Source organism: Muntiacus reevesi, chromosome 4 (assembly GCF_963930625.1).
Source record: "Muntiacus reevesi chromosome 4, mMunRee1.1, whole genome shotgun sequence".
NCBI classification, from domain to species: domain Eukaryota; kingdom Metazoa; phylum Chordata; class Mammalia; order Artiodactyla; family Cervidae; genus Muntiacus; species Muntiacus reevesi.
In genome coordinates this window covers 97154589-97175584 of record NC_089252.1, presented here as the reverse complement: position 1 = coordinate 97175584, position 20996 = coordinate 97154589, and the positions used below count along the sequence as shown (strand labels likewise).

Below are 20996 nucleotides of genomic sequence, written 5' to 3'. Positions count from 1 at the left end.
TACCAGTGACAAGCACTTTACAAATTGGGGTTACACACAAGCAAAGTAAAAATGCATTCAGGTCACAGACAGAGAATAACTGAAAAACTTACAGACAAATCTGAGTTTATCACAAACAAATGGCTTAATTGTCTAACCTGTGTTAGGCTGATAAAAAGTGACTGGACTTCTCACACTGGGTTTCACAGACAGAATCAACAGACAAGCCAATGCTAAAAAACTTGAAGCAAGGAGAGTGAGTTGATTTGGATCTGGATTTTCTTGAAATAATGAAAACAGAAAGAGTGAAGACAGCATGGTGAGGAGGTGGTAGGTACTCACGAATGGTTAAATCCATCACTTGGGAGGCCAAGCAGAAGACAGGATGCTCATACATTTCTCTCTTTTTCCCTATAAAAGAGGATTTGGGCATGCAAGAGGCTTAGGTCAGAGGTCAAGAGGTTAAAGGTCATAGGTTAGAGGAAAACGTTACATTAGCTCAAAGGAAAATAGCCACAGAATATTTTGGGATAAACACAGGATAAAAGAAAAAAGGAGTATCAAAATTGGAGATCTACTGGATTAACCATTCAGCATGCCGTGAGTCACGAGAGAGATTGTGACCATGATTTTACACGTCTCTTTAGAATTATTTGCAAGAATACAATGACCGAAAACATCATGATAAAGGGAAACAGAATTTCATTGATTGAAGGCTCCAAGATACTAAGGATTTCAGACTTTAGTATCTAAGGCTCTTGAGGTATTTCTTCATAAACATAGTCTCCAGCAATATTACTATAACTTCTTTCCAACATTCTCAGGGAACTAAGCTATTAATGGTCACAGAGAAGCTCAAATGTCAAGATTTCTTTTCTGGGGGTAGGATCAGAACCTTGTAAAAGAAAGTTGACTGGTAGTAATATCTTTAAAGCTGCCATGTCTCAGCCTATGGTGGACTATGTTCATGAAAGAAAACCTGATACATGCAGCCAGAGGATGTTGGGTTGTCTGAATTAACAATCCCAGCATGCTTTGAAATTGGTGTCACAGCCACTTTTGCAGAGGTAAAGTCAAAAAGTGGCTGAGCCAATCACGGACAAGGAAGGAGAGAAGCGGAAGAGAGCAGGTAGTGTGGAATGAGGTACTTCTCTGACAAGATAGTTGGAAAAAAAAGATTGATTTCTTCAAAGAATTCCCAGACCTAAAAGTCACAGTGCAAAAGATAATTAACACAACCAAGAAGAATTGAGGCACAAAAGGAAATTACAGACCAGCTGATCTACTTTGGAAACGAATGCATTTTTACTTACAGATCTTAAAGTTTGTTTTTGGATATATTTATCTGAAAGAAGAGAGCAGATCTTACCAAAAGACTAGTCATAGCTAGACCAAGACCTACGTACGAGTCAGCGGACATGGCAACCGAACGTTTCTTGATCCCATTCCATCTCTGGCCTGGCCTAGAATTATTAGGTCCCCAGTTGACTTTAACAAATACAACCAATCATTATGTCCTGGCAAGGTAAATGCTGGAATCATTATTTGCTAATATAGCCCTTTAACAACCTACTTGTTCCTCTATTTTTGTCACTCATTACCAAGTCAAGAGTTGATAAACATCCTTTTAGTGCCCAATTCTTAAGTGTTTCTCCCTGGATGCATAACAATGAATTCATTACCACTGGTACACAATTTGCATTGTCAGACAGACAAAATTGAGAGAGGGAGGACACAGAATGTACAGAACACTGCAAATTTGACATGATCTTAACCTAATTCTCTAAGGAAACAAGAACTTTGGCAGGGTAAGTGATGGGGCTATAGCAGTTAATTAGGTCTCTCTCTTTTTTTTTTTCCAGTCATGTCCTAAAGGCAGACAATGAGTATTTGCTGGATTGATTGGGTGTTTCACAAGGGAGAGAACATCGGATTCCAGAATGCGGACACAGTGAGTTTTGCACACAGAACTTCCACATTTATACACTTACACCACGGGTCAAGTTGGGTGTGGTTTTCAAATCACCCTATAGCAGCCAACAGGGTAACAATGAAAAGTAATTAATACCTTTGCAAACAAACAGGTCCCAAAGAACCATATCTTCTCAAGTAGGGTGGACTCAAAGTGCCTTTGGACGATTACTTGGTCATTAGTGACCACAGCCCTAAAACCTGAAAGGGGAGTGATAACAACCATCCTAGGTTTGGAGTAGCAAGATTGAACAAGATCTATAACAAACCAGGAGCCATCAGAGACAGTGGAACACTAACCTGCCATCAAGTTTGAAAAGCTACCAAGAGACAAGATATGTTCAAGGGGCAAGAAAGAGTTAAGCAAAATCTTGACGCTGCTTTATTCAATTCTTCTTTTACTTCCAATGCAATGAACAGTGGACAACAAACTGTTTAGCTTTCCTCTATTTAAAGAAGGTAAGCCATCCTAGAGAGCTCTTTCATAGAAAAACATTAGCCGGAGAGCAAAGTTAGGGCCAACACCAACTCTTGGGAGGATCTTAGTTGTCCTATGACATCCTATATTCAACATCCTTTTCTACAAAAACTGTTTCCTGAGCCCCTGTTCTTGAACTCATTTATGTGGCCACAGCCGAGGAAGCTATCACATTTCAAGTGCTTTCAACTTTCAGCTTAAATATAGAGGTGGGCCACTATTTTCTGGTGCCTGTCAGGAAAGAGAAAGACTTCCCCAGGGAGGCATACCAAAATTGCAATTAAAAACTGGGGGCAGAAGGGGGTCTTACCTTCGATTTTGGCATACTCTGACAGTCGAGAATAGTTGACTAAAGCAGCTTGCTCTAGACATTTACGGATGACTGCTTTTACCTCCTCTTGTGGCACTGGGGTTACAATGTCTTTCATCAAGACCTACAGGTGGAAAAACAAGGTTCTTCAAATGGTTCAATGAAATGTGTTACCCATTCATACTTACATAATTCAGTTTAAAATTAACTGTGAATGCCTCTTTGCAACTTAATATTGATCAAGCACCACGGTTAGAGACAAAATAAAAAATTCCAGTGCACAGTTAGGCTGTCAAAGCCTGTCCATGATTCATGGAATGGTTAGGAGCATATCATCAATATATCTTAACTATCTGAGAGACTGGTAGTTTTCTCATATTCATTCTGATATTTGATTAACGGTAAAAAAAATCTTCTAAAAACGAGAAGCGAGATAAAAAAAACGGTAAAAAAATCTTCTAAAAACGAGGTCATTCAACCACAATATTTCATCACAGTGATGTTCATGTCTCTGTGTACATGTCATCTGTCTTTTACTTTCATTCTTACCCTTTCCAAGAGTGAGAGGGTAGCTTTCAAAGCACCTTCAGGTCGACCAAATGGAAAGCAATACCTAAAACAGACAGAAAAATGTTCAGGTCGCCGAATCGATTACATTTTAGCATGAAATATGCTATAACTTGATTCCTATGGCAACTCTCCCTGAGGAACAGAGAATGCTTTTTATTTTGTCACGTTGTGTTATGTTAATCTGAATTCACACCATATATGTGTGTATATAATGTATATATATGTGTATGTGTGAATAATGACTAAAGAGAGACTCTGCAAATGTCTGCAACAGAAAAGAATATTTCCAGTGATGACATAAGGTTCTGTTTAGATTTCTATTGTGAAGCAGAACCCTTTGTTAGCTCAATTATGACCTTATATATAATTATTGAGACTGACATTAAGAAATAGTTTTAGTTGAAAGAAGCTAAACTTCAAACACACCTAAATCCCTAGAGGATTAAGATAGGAAATACAAGAGTGTATTTTGAGCAAATTCATGATTCTGCTAATTGTCTTGCCTTGATTGTAGTTTTTAATTGCTATTTGATCTTTTGTTACTGGCAATGTATCTTGCATAGAGTGTACAACCAGTAAGGATTTATCCAGGGTTTTTTTTTTTTTTTTTAAATGTGTTTCACACACAGATTTTTATTTATTTTTGCTGCACCACACGGTCCGTGGGATTTTAGTTCCCCAACCAGGGATTGAACCTGGGTCCATGGCAGTGAAAGCCCATGTCTTACCCACTGTACCACCAGGGGAGTCCCTATCCACGAGGTTTTTTGATGACACAGATAGTTCTAGAGACTATTTCAGGCAGTCATAAGCCTTTCAAGACACTACCTCACAGTACAAAGGGAACAGGACAGCTTATGCAAAGAGGGCTTTGTTCTTTTAGTGGAAATAAAATGAACTTAAGATTTCTAAGTCTCCAGAATATTAGCGAACTCTTGTCTTATGCTATGCTATAACTTGATTCCTATGGCAACTCTCTCTGAGAGTTGGCTTTTTCATTCATTATTTCACATTTTTCTTTTTTTAAGTATAGCCGGTTTTCAACATTGTAGCAATATTAGGCGCACAGCAAAAGTGGTTCAGTTATTTATATATATATATATATTTTTTTTTTTTTCCCCCCTCAGATTCTTTTCACTTATAGGTTATTATAAAATATTGAGTTTAGTCCTCCATGCTATACAATAAGTCCTCATTCAGCTGTTTTTAAACATCCAGGGTGTCTCTGATAGATTTGTAGTTTTAGCAAATCAAGCCCTTAATAAGCCCTTAGTTTGCCCCTCCCCGGGCTCATTCTCCTAAAAAGTCCTTTAGCCCCAGATCCTTACCTAAAATGTGTAATCTGATTTTCCAGCAGAACTCGGAGCCTCTCCTTGATTTCTTCAAAACGTTCCTTTTCTTCAACAGTCACAGTTCCGATTCCATCAGGCCTGAAAGGAGACATGTCATGAGGTGATGGGAACCTCATATGCTGACACCATCAAATCCAATCTCTAGCAGGAGGAAACTGTCCATTTTAGAAGAACAACTACAGTGATCGATGTGACCTTAGGAGAAGTCCCACTTCTCGGCTGGTGACTAGAGGGGATGGGGTACGCTGAGGTTATCATTTGGAGACATTTGCAGAACTGTCGCTCATTTATTGTGAAATGGTAAAATACACAAAGTGGTGGCTTGCAGGTTAAAGCAGCTTCTAGATCTGTTCTGTTTGGATCACAGCTTCTGAAAATTTTGAGCTGCTTGCCAACATTTGTTTTTTTAATTAGGAAAGTTTTATTATACAATTCTCTTAGAAATGTGGAACAACTGGCATTAATTGGCAAGGGGCAGAAACAACTTCTTCCTTGGCTGTGGCAGGTCGCTCTTCTAGTCCACATTTCTACTTTACATTACCTGAATCTCTTGCAGGCACTTAGGTTTGAGACTCCTGAATTACGCACACAAACCCCTAGGAAAACCAGGTTCCCCCTAAGTGTCTATCTTTCCCAGAGCTCAATGCTGATAAATGACTCAATTTCCATAATTACAGACATTCAGATTAATTTAACCACTTATATAGTAATTAAAAACAAATTACAAGACAGTGTAGAAACTATAAGACCTTTATGAAAGAAACTGAAGAAAACAGATGGAAATATCTTGTGTGTATGGACTAGGAGATTTAATATTGTTAACATATCTATACTGTTTAAGTCAGCTATGTATTTTATGCAATCCCTATCAAAATTCCAATGGAATTTTTTTCACAGAAATTCTAAAATCTGTAAGGAACCACAGAAGCCCCAAATAACCAAAGCAATTCTGAGAAGGCAGAATAAAGTTGGAGGCATCATGGTTCCTGAATTCAAACTATAAAATTGCAGTAATCAAACAGTATGGTACTGGCATAAAAACATATAGATCAATGGATCAGAGTTGAGAGCTGAGAAATAAACCCTCGCACATATGGTCAAATAATACTTGACAAGGGAGCCAAGTGTAGTCAATGTGGAAAGGACAATTTCTTCAATAAATGGTGTTGGGAAACTGGATATTCACATACAAAAGACTGAAGTTGGGCCCTTATCTTAGAACGCTCACAACAAAGAACTTGAAATAGACTAAAGACCCGAAACTGTAAAAATCCTAGCAGGAAATATAGGGAAAAGTTCCTTGATATTGCTCTTGGCAATGTTTTTGTTTTGAATATGACACCAAAAGCACAAACAACAAAAACAAAACAGACAAGACAAAAAAGTGACCCTTTAGCCAACTAAAAAGCTTCTCCATAGCAAAATGTATAGACAATCTATACAATGAAAGAAAATATTTGCAAACCATCTATGTGATAAGGGGTTACTATTCAAAATACAGAAGGGACTCATAAAAAAACAGCAAAGACCCAAATAACTTGATTAAAAATAGGCAGAGGACATAGACATTTTTCCAAAGAAGACATATAAATAGCCAGTAGGTACATGAAAAGATGCTCAACATCATTAATCAACAAGGAAATACAAATCAAAACTATAATGAACTATCTCACCCCACATCTGTCAGAATAGCTGCTCTCAAAACAAAAAGACAACAAATAAATGCTGGTGAGTCTGTGGAGAAAAATGAACCCCTGAGCACTGCTGGTAGGAATGTAAACTGACACAGCCACTATGAAAAACAGTATGGAGGTTTTTCAAAAATTGAAAATAAAACTGCCGTGTGATCTAGTAATTCCACTTCTGGGTATATATCTGGAAAAAGGAAATCACTATCTTCAAGATACAACTGCACCTTGTATTAATTGCAGCATTATTTACAATAGCCAAGATAAGGAGACAACCTAATTTGGGTATTGACAATATTATCGACACAGATGAATCGATAAAGGAAATGTGATATATACAAAGTAGAATATCATTCAGCCACAAAAAAGAAGGAAATACTGCTTTTGTGACCACATGGATGAACCTTGAGGGCATTATGCTAGGTGAAATAAATGCGACAGAGTAAGATATACAGTGATATGTGTATGATAAACATATATCACTTATATGTAGTATCAAAAGAAGCTGAACTCATAGAAAAAGAGAGTAGAATGGTGGTTGCCAGGGTGAGGGAGTGAGTGAAATGGGAAAATGTTGGTCAAAGGGTAAAGCTATAAGAAGCTATAAGAAGAGTAAGTTTTGGGGATCTGATATATGCTATGGTGATTATAATGAACAGTACTGTATTACTTACTTGAAAGTGTTAAAGTAGATTTTAAATGTTTCCAACACACACATAGAGACACACAGACACACACAGTAAGTGTATGAGGGGATACAGGTGTTGATGAACCTTATTTCAGTAATCATTTTAAAATGTATACATGTATCAAATCATCACATTGTACATCTTAAACTTACATCATATACGTCAATATCTCAATAAAAGCAGAAAAAACAACAAACCACATCAGCTATCTTTTGATCTTAGTGATCTGCTGCTCATTTAATAAAAAGGAATGACCCAGCATAAATAAGTGAACTTCAGTTTAGTCCCAGTATTCTCATGTTTCTGAATCACCAATAGGTTCACACACATTTTCCTTATTTCCTCTGGCCCATTCAAGTTGAGAATACAAAGGAAGGCTGCATATTTATAGCCCAAACTTATCTGTGCCAAATTAGACGTGGGATAATCTGACCCATTCAAAGTCTTCAGCTACCCAGATCTTGTAGTGACTTGTTTTGACTACTGGCTGAGCCAGTTTGCAGATTGGTGCGTCACCATGAAACTTCTATTGGAACATTCTTCAGTTTGCAAATGCAAGTCATCTTGAGACCAAACAAATGGTCTTATTTATAGGCCTTCTCAAGGATCCAGCAGAAGTTGGGAAAATCCTGTATACTAGACCAGTCTGACTGCACAAAAGACTTGGCAAATGATAGCAGTGTACCTCCTGTTAGGGGTTTATTGGTCAGCTTCCCTTCTTTTTAAGTACTAAAAATGCCTTATTTGAAAAAAGAAAAAACTTCCTCTCCCCCATTTTGTAGAAAATACCCCTAACAGTAAAATCCTACACTGTGCATTTATTGACACCCTCCTGAACTTAAGTAAATGCAAAACGGTAAATACCAGGTAGGCAGTTTGAATCTATACATGTGCCCTTACTTTTAAATTTTCAGAAAAATCTCAAATGTTACTTTATGAAATTTATTAAAAAAATTTTTTTTAAACATGAAATGCCCACAAATCTGTAGTTAAACCTCAGGATGAATTCATTGGCCCCACAAAATACATGTGACACTTTCTGTAGTAACATCTCATGTCTGTTATAATCTAAAACTTCCTCTGGCTATGACTTTTGGATTTTGTTTACACAAAATTCAGCTCACTAATGCACTGAATACACATTTATACAGTCATTGTGTGTGCATACCTGCAATCAATTTGGGAAAAGTTAAGCCATATTTTGAGCATTTTGTTTCTTAGTGGGGAATTAAGCCAGAGAAAAATGCTATTAAATACAAGGCATAATTCAGAGAGGAGTTTATAGATCACTAGAAAAGCCTGAAAACCATTTCACAGAGGCAGCCAGAGATGTCTCTGGCCATTACTAGGAAATAAACCTCTGTGTGAAGAATATCATTCCTTCCTTACCCAACAAGCCTTCTAAGGCAATTAGGAAGCAGCTCTCGGATTTGTGTCTGAGATGATAAAAACTGAACATTTAGTATGTGCCCGACTTTCCTGTAATTCTCACTATAAATGGCATTATAAACATAACATTTATGGTGTTTTCCCCTTTTGTTTTAATGGTTCACATTTATAATGATTAAATGTATCAGACGGCAGCTGCCATGTCTCCTTGGATTTCTTTGTGAGCACTGTTAATCTCCCTATTCAAAAAAGGTAAACAATCAAAAATTGTTATCTTTTCTTAAATTTGCTCCTTAATCACCTATGGCAGTGTGGACACTTTCATTTTAAAATAAATGAAACAAACTAATCTGAGTCTGTAAGATGCACAGTGCAGAGTTCACCAACAAAAACAGGTGATAAAACATATCACGATTTAGACATCCAGCGCACATTTATTTGTAATTGCCAGAATTGCCCTGAAATGATGCTGGTAATGGGGGATGTTATTTTACAAATCGAGGGAGAGAAATGCAGGAATAATAAAATTTGTCTAAGATCACAGATTGTCACTCTTATCAGTTAAAAAGCAAAAATAACCTTGGCTGCATTGATTTCGAATAGTTTTTGAAAATTCTGTCAAACATCAATTTCTTTTCCATTGACCCCTATAATTCATCAATGTTAACTGTACAGGTTTACATGGATTTACTAACTGAAAAATCCTGTTCAATATTCTGGGGAACATGGTTCTCCCAGAAGCAATAAAATACTTTCCCTAGAACAGGGGCCACATGAGCCTATCTTAGAATCACATAGAAAGCCTGTAAGACCTCAGACTGTGGGGCTACCTTAGACTGTGGGTGTGTGGGGGTATGATCATTGGGGGCAGGGGAACCTGAGAACTGGCCTTTCTAACAAGTTCCCTGATCCTGCTGGTTTGGAGAACCTTACTTTAAGAACCACTGCCTTAGAGAGCAAGAAAATATTTGGTGGGTGGCCGAATACATGAAAGGGTATTTTGGTTCAGGATTTCTCTTGGATTAGAGTGAATCTGGAACCAGAGATTTTTCTAAGAAGTACACAGTCCACTTAACGAAGCTAGCAACCCCTTCCAAAAATGGCATTTGCACTGTTTCCAAGGTGCCATTCCAAGCAGTTCTGGTTGCAAAATAAACAGAAGAACTGTACTGGTGTCGCTCAGAAGCCACGCTTTGTTTCTGCGTTCTGGAAACATTTGAGGGTGATTCTATAATTGTCATAAAACTGGCTCTGCATCCTGTTCTGCTCTCAATACTTCTAACACTTAAGGAATCAAAAAGAATGAGAGAAGAGGAGGGCTGAAGCTGGATCTTTACACTCCTACCTAGCAAATCCCAGGTGGAGATGCTTCTTCACTCAGGACACATGTCTAGGAGCCTGAATCCTCTGTTCTCTTGGATCTTATTGCATTTTCTGCTGGTGTTTCTGTACGTCTTAGGGGCCACTGCCACTTCCTTAGGGCACCTAGATCTCCTTTGGAGGAATGCCCTTGGCTGCACTGTGCATAAACTGAGGTTCCTACTCTGCTGTCAATGCTGAAGGCTTCGGACAGGCCAGCTCCTCCCTTGGGTGGTCACTGGACATCTTAGTTGGACTATGAACTACACTCAGCCAACTGGACACTCTTTCCTGGAACTTCTACATCAAAGAAACAACGCAAAGATAAAAGAAACAGATGGGGTTTGCTCATGCTAGCAGCTGTGCCCTGCTCAGCCTGTCTCCCCTTGTTCGTAGTTCTTAATCTGTGACTGTACCTTAGAACCAGGAGAGAGCTTTGCGAGGTCCCACCCTTGATCTCTGACTCAGAGTGTCCGCATCGAGGCCTACACGTCATCAGTTTAATGCCCTAAGTTATTCTAATGAGCAGGTAGGATGGCACATGGCTTTCATCCTGCTTCCCACTTTCCAGTCACTGCCTTGATCCCAGTTTTCCCCTCCCTTTCTTTGAGGTTCCTGGCATCATCCCAATAAACTTTCTTTTGCTTAGATTATCCAGAGTTAGTTTTTGTTCCTTACATCGAACCGATGTAAATGCATAAAGTACACATTCCCTCCTCTCCCATGTGCTCAATTTTAGTAGAAATGGTGATGCCTTTGAATCTGGCTTTACAGACACACACACACAACAAGGAAATGTGATCCCTGGTCACTGGTTGCACCTAACTGCACACTGGCTAACCACTCGCTTCGTGTGTATCATGATCCCACAAACCTGAGACAATATGCAGGTCAACTGCAGTCATTTTGGGGGCCCTGTTGAAGACAGGAAGCTCTCCCACCTGCAGGCCATCGCTGGAGCCGGGAGTGGGTCTCTCGGGCCACGACAGACTATATTGCATCTGACACAGCAGGCATCTCCGGAATCCACCTTTCAAGTTTTCGGCAAACCGTTTTCTCACTGTCCTTCACAAAGCTGACATTTTCGGCAGCGCGATGGGAAAGATGTCACGTCGGCTGCCCTTCAAGCTCTTGTCACAGTGGTTAGCACCAGTTCTGTCATCTTCATTCTCCTCACAGCCTCCCATCTTGAGCCATGTCACAAATAATAATACATCTAGAGTTGTGTTTTTCTCTTTTTTTTTTTTAAACCAGATTAAAATGACCCTAACCCAGCTGCCCACACTTCAGAACTAGTACTGCAAATTCTTCTTCCTTTACCCAAATGTTTCTGAGCTAGAGCTTGTTACTTAATGTCTACTGTAGGATTAATCCAACATGATTAAGCATGAGGCTTTTAATGTGAGAACACTTTATCTTGATATTTGAAATTAAGTGTGAACAACTGAGGCAAAGAATTCAAACTACCTTGTGTTTTGTGAAAGTGAATTGACCTCTTTGGGACTGTTAAATTGCCGTTAAGACACCCAGGTGGGCACATGGAGTTCTAGCATTTAATTATTCTGCCAACAGGGTGCTCTATATTGAAAGCTGGGCCACAAAACCTCCATTTGGAAGGTAAGATATCTCTTCAAGAAGGTCAGGTTACTAAATTAATTTGAAACATATTGGATTAATTGATGGATGTGTTCTGATACTGCATCTATCTGGTAATCAAGTGCAGAATCCAGTGTGAAACGAAATGTGTGAATTCAACAAAAGGGGAAAGCGTGTCTGGTCCACCTCTCTGCATTCAGCCAGCTTTAAGCTCCAATCACTATCAACAAGGGGTAAAACTCCAGCTGAAGTGGGAATATACTTTCTCTCCAAATGCAAATGTCCACATATGCCGGTGCAGGCACCGTAAACACGATATATTCTCTCTCTCCAAATGGATGCATGCCTGCAGACCGCAGTATGGATCCATGAAAATGTCCTTAAACAAGCAAGATAACCGAATCCTGCTTGCTACAAAATTGTTCCAGCCCAGAAACATGAAAGCTGAAAGGGTCAGAGTGGAACAGAATATTTTAGTAGCCGTTCCTTGCAATGGTCCCTAAATAGAACATTCAGACTAAACACACTCTTAACCTCTCTCTTTAAAAATTGACTTCTAGCAATTCTTAATCCTTACAACTTTCAAAATGACACTTTTGAATTTAATCCTATTGTGGAATATTTTCCTTTGTCTCTTTCAAGTGGTTAATAACTCCATGTTTAAGAACACCAAAGCAGCACATCTCAAAAGGAGGCATCCCCACTTGCTCATCTGGATGGTTTGTATAATCTCTAGCTTAATTATAAATTGTAATTAGGACTCTCACATCCTGTAGTCACTGCTTCATTATGAAAGCCCAGCCTTACCCTTTCCTTCTCCTCTCCCTCCAGCCCATGCCCTTTTCTAATTATGCCCTGATGCCCTGGGGCTCAGACACGCTGCTAAAACAAATATATCAAAGTGTTTGTATCACAAAGAGTAAGCTAGGAAGCAACAGCAACCAGTTTCTACAACATTACAAATGCATAGTGAAGATTCTTGAGACTGGTTTTAGTCAATTTGAGAAAGAGGTTAGACCAGGGCAAAAATATACAGGTCAGGTTTTTTGTGACTTGTTTACTGCTTTTCTAAACATGGAGCTAAAACCCAACAATATCAGGAGGTGTCTTTACTCTCTTATAAGGATGGGAGTGATAGAAGTCTCTCCCTACTGAACAATCTCAGAATATGTAAGTTATTGGCACAAGGACATTAATCAAAGTGGCTTAGGCTCTGCCCAGGTGCTGAGTGAAGCAAGAGCCCCAGAGACAATAAGAAAAGTAATATAAAATGTATGCATTGTAGGAGAGTGCATATTTCTTTCTCCAGAGAAGGACCAATTTCTAAAATTTTTACTGCAGATTTTTCTTTTTGAGGACTAAATGAAGAAATGAGTTTCTTTATTTCTAGACAAGCAAAGACACCTAGGTTTTAAATTCTACCTTGAATACGCTATGACCCTATGTAGAGATTTCTGAGTGGTTCAGAGCAGTAATATCAGTGGTCAGAGTTTTTGGGTATCACATCTACCCTAAAAAGGGTATGATATCTGAAAATATATTTTGTACCAATGAGCACAGCATAAGGACACAGCAGTGGAATTTAAGAAGAAAAATGCATATTATTTGAATTTTTTGTTATGCACCAATGGGACAGATATCCAGCACATTTTATATAAGATTTTATGTTTGAATTGGAAAATTTGCTGTTCTCATGGGGCAAATTTCCTTCAGGAAGAGAGTCACATGGGTTAAAAGATAGCATACAAGCTCTAGAGAGAATTTCTTCTTGGGATGCAGACTTTTACATGAAGTATCTTTGGACTTTTCCCCTCCTCTCCTTCGTCCGATTAGGTGAGGCTGGTTCATTAGGATTTAGAGAATGACGCAGACGTGTTTAAGGCCAACATCACACTTGGAGCTGAGAGGCCAACCAGCCAGGTGCTCCTGTCCATAAGTGAGATAAGGCCTATGTCCGCATGTAACATGGGACCAGGAGTGTGAATGTCACTGTCACCCCCCACCCATGCCTGCCTGCTACCAAACTGCTGCATTCACAGGCTGGTAAAAACAGAACTACCCTGCTATCCTCTTTTCTCTCTTTTTTGGGGAGGAAGAGTTAGAAGCACCAGACATAATGTCCTGATGGCTATACGTGCGTGTAACACAGAGACAAAGGGAGGAAAGAGAGGAGGGAAGGAGATACTGGAGAAAAAAGGAAAAAATAAATACATATGCAAAATGACTCCTTTACTTCTAGGTGGGCACTCCCCCCACAATAAATAAAGGCAACCATGATATGACATGGACTGGGAGTAAGGGACCCATACTGAAGGCAAGGACATGGACAAGGAAGCAAGTGCTGTGGTCCAGGGGACAGAAGACAGAGCCCGGAACCCTGGCAGTGGTCCTGAAGACAAGGAGAAACAGGCTGACTTGAGAGATGTGAAAGCACTGGCAGGACACAGTAACTAAATCCCTGTGATGCGCTGAGGAAGGAGACCTCAAGGACTGCTCCCAAGGTTTTGTCTTGGGCAAATGGATGGGTGGAACCACCCACTGACTTAGAAACAGGAGTAACAGGAGAAAAGTGAGTTCCATCTGAGTGCTCAGTGACTAAGCCACAGGGATCACATGGTTTCTGCACACAAGCAGCACCTTGGCTTCAAATCCATCTCCCCAAAGAATCCTTGGACACATTTTCAGAGATTTTTAGGACTCATGCCCTCTTGCATCTGCTTACAGACGCATTAATCTATGCAGCCTACTTTGGATTGGGGCGGTTGGCATTATGGATTTGTTAATTGCTGATACAATGTACTTTCTCCGCAGGCCATATGTGAAGAGCAGCACTGGCATTCAAGAAATGTTAAATAATAATGTAAATGAGAAAAATTTCCAATCCCAATAATAAAGGGATCCAAGGAACATTGACGCAACTTGCAATCATCAGAGCTGTTTGATTGCCTTGTCACTGTGGGACAGTGACCAAAGTGATGTTAATCTAAATGTCATCTAGAAAGAAGACTAAAAATATTATGGTGAAAATTAAGTACTGCAACCTTAGGAGCTGATTTAAAAATTAGAAGATATAGTGATTTACATCTGTGGGTTTGATGATCGCCAAGAGCAACCAGCTGAACGTACTCACATTTTCCTTTTCTTTCCCCTCTCTCTTTGCAAAAATGGGCTCAGTTTTAAAGAGCTAGTTCATACTAGTGTTCCCGCAATCAATGGTTCTTAAATGCTGCTACACATAAGGGTTTAAAACCAAGATGCTTAGGTCATATCCTAGACTAAATCAGAATCACTGCTGGTGGGGCTAAGGCAACAAAATTTTTTAGGCTCTTCAAGTGATTCCAATGTGCAGCTAAGTTTGACCACCAAGGTCTTGAATAAGTAGGATCTGAAGACCAAATGCCTTAGAAATACCTGGGGAGGAAATGATTAAAAAGGGTAGATGCCTAGCACAATCAAAGACTTGCTGAACCGAATTACTTGAAGATGGGACTTCATTCTCTCCATTTTTACAAACTTCCCATGTGATGTCTTTGACAACCCCTGCACAAGCTGAACATCAGTGTCAAGCCTTTAGACACAGACTATGCCTGTATAAAAGGAACCAAAATCCAAATAAAAAGGAGAGATTCCATCCCAACACCTGGAAGTTTGATGTTTTGGGTTCTGTTTGCAGGGGGCTGCCCCATGTACTGCAGGATCTTTAGAAACATCGCAGGCCTCCACCCACCAGAGGACAACAGCAGCACAAAGCAAAAATCAAAATGGCCCCAGACATCGCCAAGGGTCCCTTGGGGAAGAGACCACCCCAAGTCAAGAATCTCAAAGATTTCAGACATGTCGATGGTTCCACTATCTTCCACTGCTTGGCATCATGAACAGAGAAACTGACCAGGCATGTCTACTCTGAATTAGATGTTTTGGATTCAAGTAGGCATAGTGTTAGGCTTCCCAGGTGGCATGGTGGTCAAGAATCTGCCTGCAATGCAGGAGATGTGGGTTTGATCCTTGGGTCGGGAAGATCCCCTGGAGAAGGAAATGGCAACCAAGTCTAGTAGTCTTTCCTAGGAAATCCCACAGTCAGAGGAGTCCTGCGGGTTTCAGTCCCTGGGGCTGCAAAAGTGAGAGCCGTAACTTAGCGACTGACAACAGTAACAGCCTTAGTGTCTCACAAAGATGCAGCACAGGCTTTCAGAGACGATGGGATAAACTCAGTCACCAGCACCTGAGTGATCACTAATGATGTCTAGCTGCAGCAGGGCTGGGCTCTGCCTCCATGTTTGGGGCTGCTGAGTTATTAATAGGTAAAAAAAAATATTAATAACTGGACAAAAAGCTACTTTTTACCTAAAGTTGGTTGTGAGATGACAATAGGAATGGAATCTATTGTTGAGTTAAATTCAGTTAAAGGGCAGTTTGTTTCCATGGGTCATGAGTTCCTTCTTACTATGAGTCAAAGAAGAGATAACCTGTTCACATGCAAACAGTGTTCATCCTGGTGAGAGAGGTAGGAAAATATTTTCCAGTGTTAATTGGTGCTCAAAGGAACCTCTCCTCTAGGTGGCCCTAAACTCCAGATACACTCTTTTTCTACAAGGTCAAAATCACCAGTTGGGCCAGATTAACTGTGGACATCTTCAGGACAAAAATGGAAAATTTTAATTAATTTTTTAAATTAATTTCTTTAATTAATTCAGACAGCTGCTACAGTAGGTCACCTGGAAATGTTGAAACTCATATTCAATGGGCTGAATTTGCATCTCACACCACACAGAGTGCTAATGCTGGGCAAGTAATAAGGCAGAGAAGTTACGAATCCAAGCTCCAAAGAGAGAACAATCATGTCTGCTTTGTGAACCATGTTCACTGAAGACAGTGACTGAATTTATCTGAGCCTCAAACCCTTCATCTGTGAGGTGACAGTAATAATAATACAGATCTCATAGTGAAGCATTAAGGATAAAATGAGATAATATATGTAAATAGCACTTCACACAGTACTATGCATATAGAAAACACATTAAATAGTGATAAGTATCCTTATTTTAATTACACTTTTTTTATGAAATCTAAAAATGGTCTGTTTAACTTAATATAGCCCATGGAAGGTAATTTTAGAGGTTTATGGAGTATAACAGATGCTATAATTCTATGTGCTTATTTTGCAGATGAGAAAACTGAGGCACCGAAATGAGATATGATCATCTTAGATTTATTGAGAACAGGCTCTAACACTCAGATCCTTAATATCTACAAACAATGCTGATGTGGTACAAAGAAGAACTTTAGACTCAGAATATTTGGGTCTGCCACCTAAATTTTCAGACATTCAGTTTCATCATCTGCAAAATGGGTATAAAAGCACCTGACCTGAAATGTTACAGCAAGTGACATGTACGGAGACAGGAATACGTTAAAAGCATTTTGTAGACTGCAGAATACCACACTTAAGTACAGATATTTAAGATTATGATTTTTTCTTCCTTAAAAAAATAGCAAATATAGACCCTTATATAAGCCTCAAAGTATCACTCACAATCTTTCCTGGTAGTTTTTCATGGCACAGGAAACAGGTCAGGCTCCAGGAAGTGCAGTCATTTCCTCTCTGCTCCACTTAGGGCTGATCATGCCAAAACCAGCACCTTGGACAGCAGCCAAAGAAGCCTCCTTTTCATGCACCTATAATACTCTGCATTTACTTACCGACTGCAAGCTACTTCTGCCCTGCACTCTGACCCACACAGGGAAACACAAAAACTCCACTCCTCTCTGTGTACACTGCAAGTTCAGAAGGTGGGTGTTCCCATGAAATCGGGGCTTTCTTTGACCTTCACTATTAGACTGGCATACAATGATCCACTGCCTGCTTCATTTCCTAGGAAGTGAAACTGGCCTTTTCATTTGGTCTGCCTACAGCAAACTGTATGAATGTGAGGACTTAGAAAGTTTCAACTGAGCAAATCCACAGTGAAGCACAGAGCAGACAGAGGTCCCTGCAAACTCTGCGTCCTTGGGCAATGCCAGGGTCAGAGCATCCATTCCAAACCTCACCACGAACTTTAAACTGTCAGTGCTAATTTGGGGCGAGATACGGAGGATGAAGAAGGGCATAGGGATAATGCTGGATATAACTGTACACCTACTTCATTTCCTTTAAAAGGGAATAAAAGCCACCGATTCGCCATTTTACCAATTCACAAAGAGAACATCTAAAAGACACATGAAACAAGAGAGGATAAACATAATTTTAGAACTTAAAAGTATTTTCAAGGTGACTTCATCATATAAATGATTCTATGAGGAGTCATTAATTTGGTGACAGACATTACTTCGTGCATTATAAACACTTATTTGAAAATGGATTACTTTCATGCGATAAATGTAGAACTGAGAGGGTCTGCTGAAAATGATGGACCTACTATAAAGGTATAAATTCATTTTATGCCAACCCATTTTATTTGCTCCTTAACTATAATTTCAAAATTATAAATCATGGGTTACTTATTATGAGTGACTTGTTAAGCTACTAGGCCCCTAACTAGATGCCACTAAAAAAAGCAATCTGACTCATGCGTCTGTTTACATATTGCTCGATTAGTTTTTTTCAATATGAACATGCTTTAAGAGTCACTAAATACCCGATTCAAATTCAGTCCTAATACATGATATTTTTGTCCATTGCTAGTGTGTTTTTTTAAAGTGCACCTTCAAACAGAGACTTCAGGAATACACAAAGCTTGCTGTTTGTTAAGGCTGAGATTCAGCATAGATGGGGGAGAGGGAAAGGTCACAGACATCCCAAAACACAAGCCAATACACACAAAACATCTTACCTTTTAGGCTCTGGATTTGCCTGGGTTTTGGGATTTTTTCTTTTTTTGGATTCCTTTTTGGTATCTTTTTTAGCCTCTGGTTCAGATGGGGAGGGAGTTTTGCTCCCTTCAGGGTCTGTGTTTGGTGGCAGCCCACCAAGGTACGCATGCATTTGTTGACTTTGGAGAGGGGGTGGTCGCATGGAGCATGCACAGAGTGTGGCCAGTCATGGGAGAATCAAGAGCACACATACATGCACAAACAAAAGAAAGAAAAAGAAGGATGCATCAAACAGCAAGAGCAAATGCATTCAAACTAAAATAATAAGCAAAAAAAAAAAAAAAAAGATGCAAACTTGCATAAGGAAAATCAGAACTGAAAAGAAAATAAGAAATCCAAAACTGTTTCCATGACAAGATGTATAAACCTAACTGTGAATCAAGTGGCAGTCTTACAATATGAAATCCAGACAATGTGTATCATAATTCATGATGATGTTTACCAGGGAGTTTACAAAAACACTTCATTATTTTATAACACTTCCTTATTCAGTAACATATGTAGAATACAGTGTGACAACCCAGAGAATATAATGCAACTTCTCTCTCTCTCTCTTTAAAGAATTCAGTCCAAGAGGCTGTAACAGATAGTCATCAAAGTGTACATATTTATAAAAAGCAGAATTATGCAGAGATAGTCCCCAGGTATCAGAGTTTTCATGAATATCTTTTATGCAAATGAAAGGTCATGTGCTGGGCTAGCAAACCTGGTAACAATGGGAGGTGATGAAAATCTTGTTGCCTGTTAAATATTCAAACCTACAGTGCTATTGTTACCCAGCTCTAAATGTTGAAGTTGCATCTCATAAAATCTACCAGCACTAGAGAGGGGAAAAGCACAAAACCAACTCCATAGATATTCCAGAGTTGTTTAGCTTGCAAAGATGACTGACACAGTTCTGATTTAAAAGAAAAAGTTGTCAATTCTGGATTCTCCCATGTAAGACTTTCCCCAGAGCAGCAAGCTTTTCACTGCAGGCTCGGTTTCTGAAGCCACCTAGTTTTCCCTGGGTGTGCCTTCCCTGGCTATTGGTAGGGGTTCGCGGGGTAATGGAGGCTTCTCTTTATAGTAATGTGAGACTACACACACTGAGATAGTAAACTGGCTGTGGCAGTGCAGAAATTTACTCCAGGTCTTCAGAGCCAAATGGTACCATTCTTAAGTTATTTACTGCTTTTTGCATTATTCAGAACACGGATCTTTTCCTCCAGGAGCTGGGCAATGTCTAAAGAAAGAAAGTACTTAGTATGAAGTTAGGAGAACTGATGTTCTGGTGTTGTCTGTAAAACCTATAAACCGAAGGGGTTGATGACTCCACCATGATCTCTGAAGTTCCTCCCAGCTCTCTGGTTAAACTCAAAGTGCCATGATTATCTACGTCTCCTAGCATCACCTTGCTTGTTTCAGCCCTTGAATTTCCTCTGCTGAGCATTTGTACATGCTCCTCCTTTCTCCCAGGACCACTCAACTCCAACTTCAGTACTCGGGCCAAGCATCACTTCCTCAGGGAGACTCTCCCAGCGTCCTGCCACCCCATCTGAATCACGGTCCTTCATTAAATGCTACCATGGGATTTCATCCCTGTTTCTCGAAGAATCTATTTCTCTGTAACTCTGCCTTTGCTTAATGTCTAGTTTTTGCTCACCATGTACGCGGAAGGTGTACCAGAGTTCCTGACCTTCAGTAAGTAGCCATTTTTTTAATGAAATAAATGATAACAACAACAAAGACAGATATTTATTGAGCCCATGCCATGATCCAGGCATTGTGCTGAACCTTTTATATCCACTTACATTCTCTCAACAATCCCATGAAGATTCTATATTCCCTGTTTTACACATGAGAAGACAGAGGCAGAGAGGGTTTTAACTGCTACCCAGGCAATGCTAGCAAATGGAGCAGCTATTATCTGAGTCTAGATTGTTCTAACTTCAGAGACCACTCTAGAAGTCCTGTTTGCTGTTTCTGTTGAGACTCAAGAAAGGAGAAGAAACTCAGACCTGTGTGTACGTTCTTTGTGTTTGGGTGGCTGGTGTGTGTGTCCCCACATGTCTGTACTACTGAGCGAATAGGAATGGGGAGACTTAGAGATGACAGCAAGGGCAGGACCAGCTGTAAACCACTGCCAGCACCTTAAACATCTTTTTAAAAGGAACAGCTCCTGGACACGTGCCTACCTGTTCCCATGGACGTGGGACGCACAGAAGGCGAAGCTGTAGTGGAGGAGGGTTGGGTCGATCATGGCGCCGTTTTCTGCCCGTTCGAGCAAGTCTCTGAGGTAGCACAGATGCCGGTGGCAGCCTCGGACTCCGTTCCGGGCGCAGTACTCGTCTAGTACAAACACCTGGCCAGGACTGAACCAGCCCTGATTGGAATAAAGGAGAGACCGTCTTTCAAATATAGGTTGCATTTAGCTGGGGGAGAGCTCTACAGCTGGGGGTGACTGGATAAGGGGGTTAAAAACAGCCAGAGCCAACACTTCCTGATTGCTCATTGAGCACGGTCACTCTGTCAAACACCGTGAGTGCTAGCTGGGTTAGTCCTCACCAGAGCCCTATGAGGGAGGTGCTGCTCTCCCTGTTGGATGGATGGGAAATCTGAGCTCAGGGAGTACATGGAATTTCCCTAGTGTCCCACAGCTAGTAAGTGATGGAGTATGGATTAGCAGAGGGCAAGATTCCAGAAACAAGAGTCTCACCCACTGCTTTAACACTGAACCATAAACCCTAAGAGCACTGCAGTGGG

At 40.0% G+C, this 20996-nt stretch overlaps 1 protein-coding gene across 16 annotated transcripts in view; it reads right to left on the bottom strand.

Moving 5' to 3' along the window:
* The window catches only part of CADPS (calcium dependent secretion activator), a 465663-nt gene that overhangs the window by 113672 nt on the left and 330995 nt on the right, over positions 1–20996 (bottom strand). For 15 of the 16 annotated variants that reach the window (XM_065935295.1, XM_065935299.1, XM_065935298.1 and 12 more), the window contains 4 exons: positions 20429–20616; positions 4637–4738; positions 3288–3351; positions 2739–2862 (listed from right to left, as the gene is read on the bottom strand). In XM_065935295.1, the coding sequence (XP_065791367.1) occupies positions 2739–2862; positions 3288–3351; positions 4637–4738; positions 20429–20616 (478 nt within the window). Of the gene's footprint in view, positions 1–321; positions 391–2738; positions 2863–3287; positions 3352–4636; positions 4739–20428; positions 20617–20996 lie in introns of all 16 variants that reach the window. The other variant, XM_065935296.1, reaches the window with a different exon arrangement.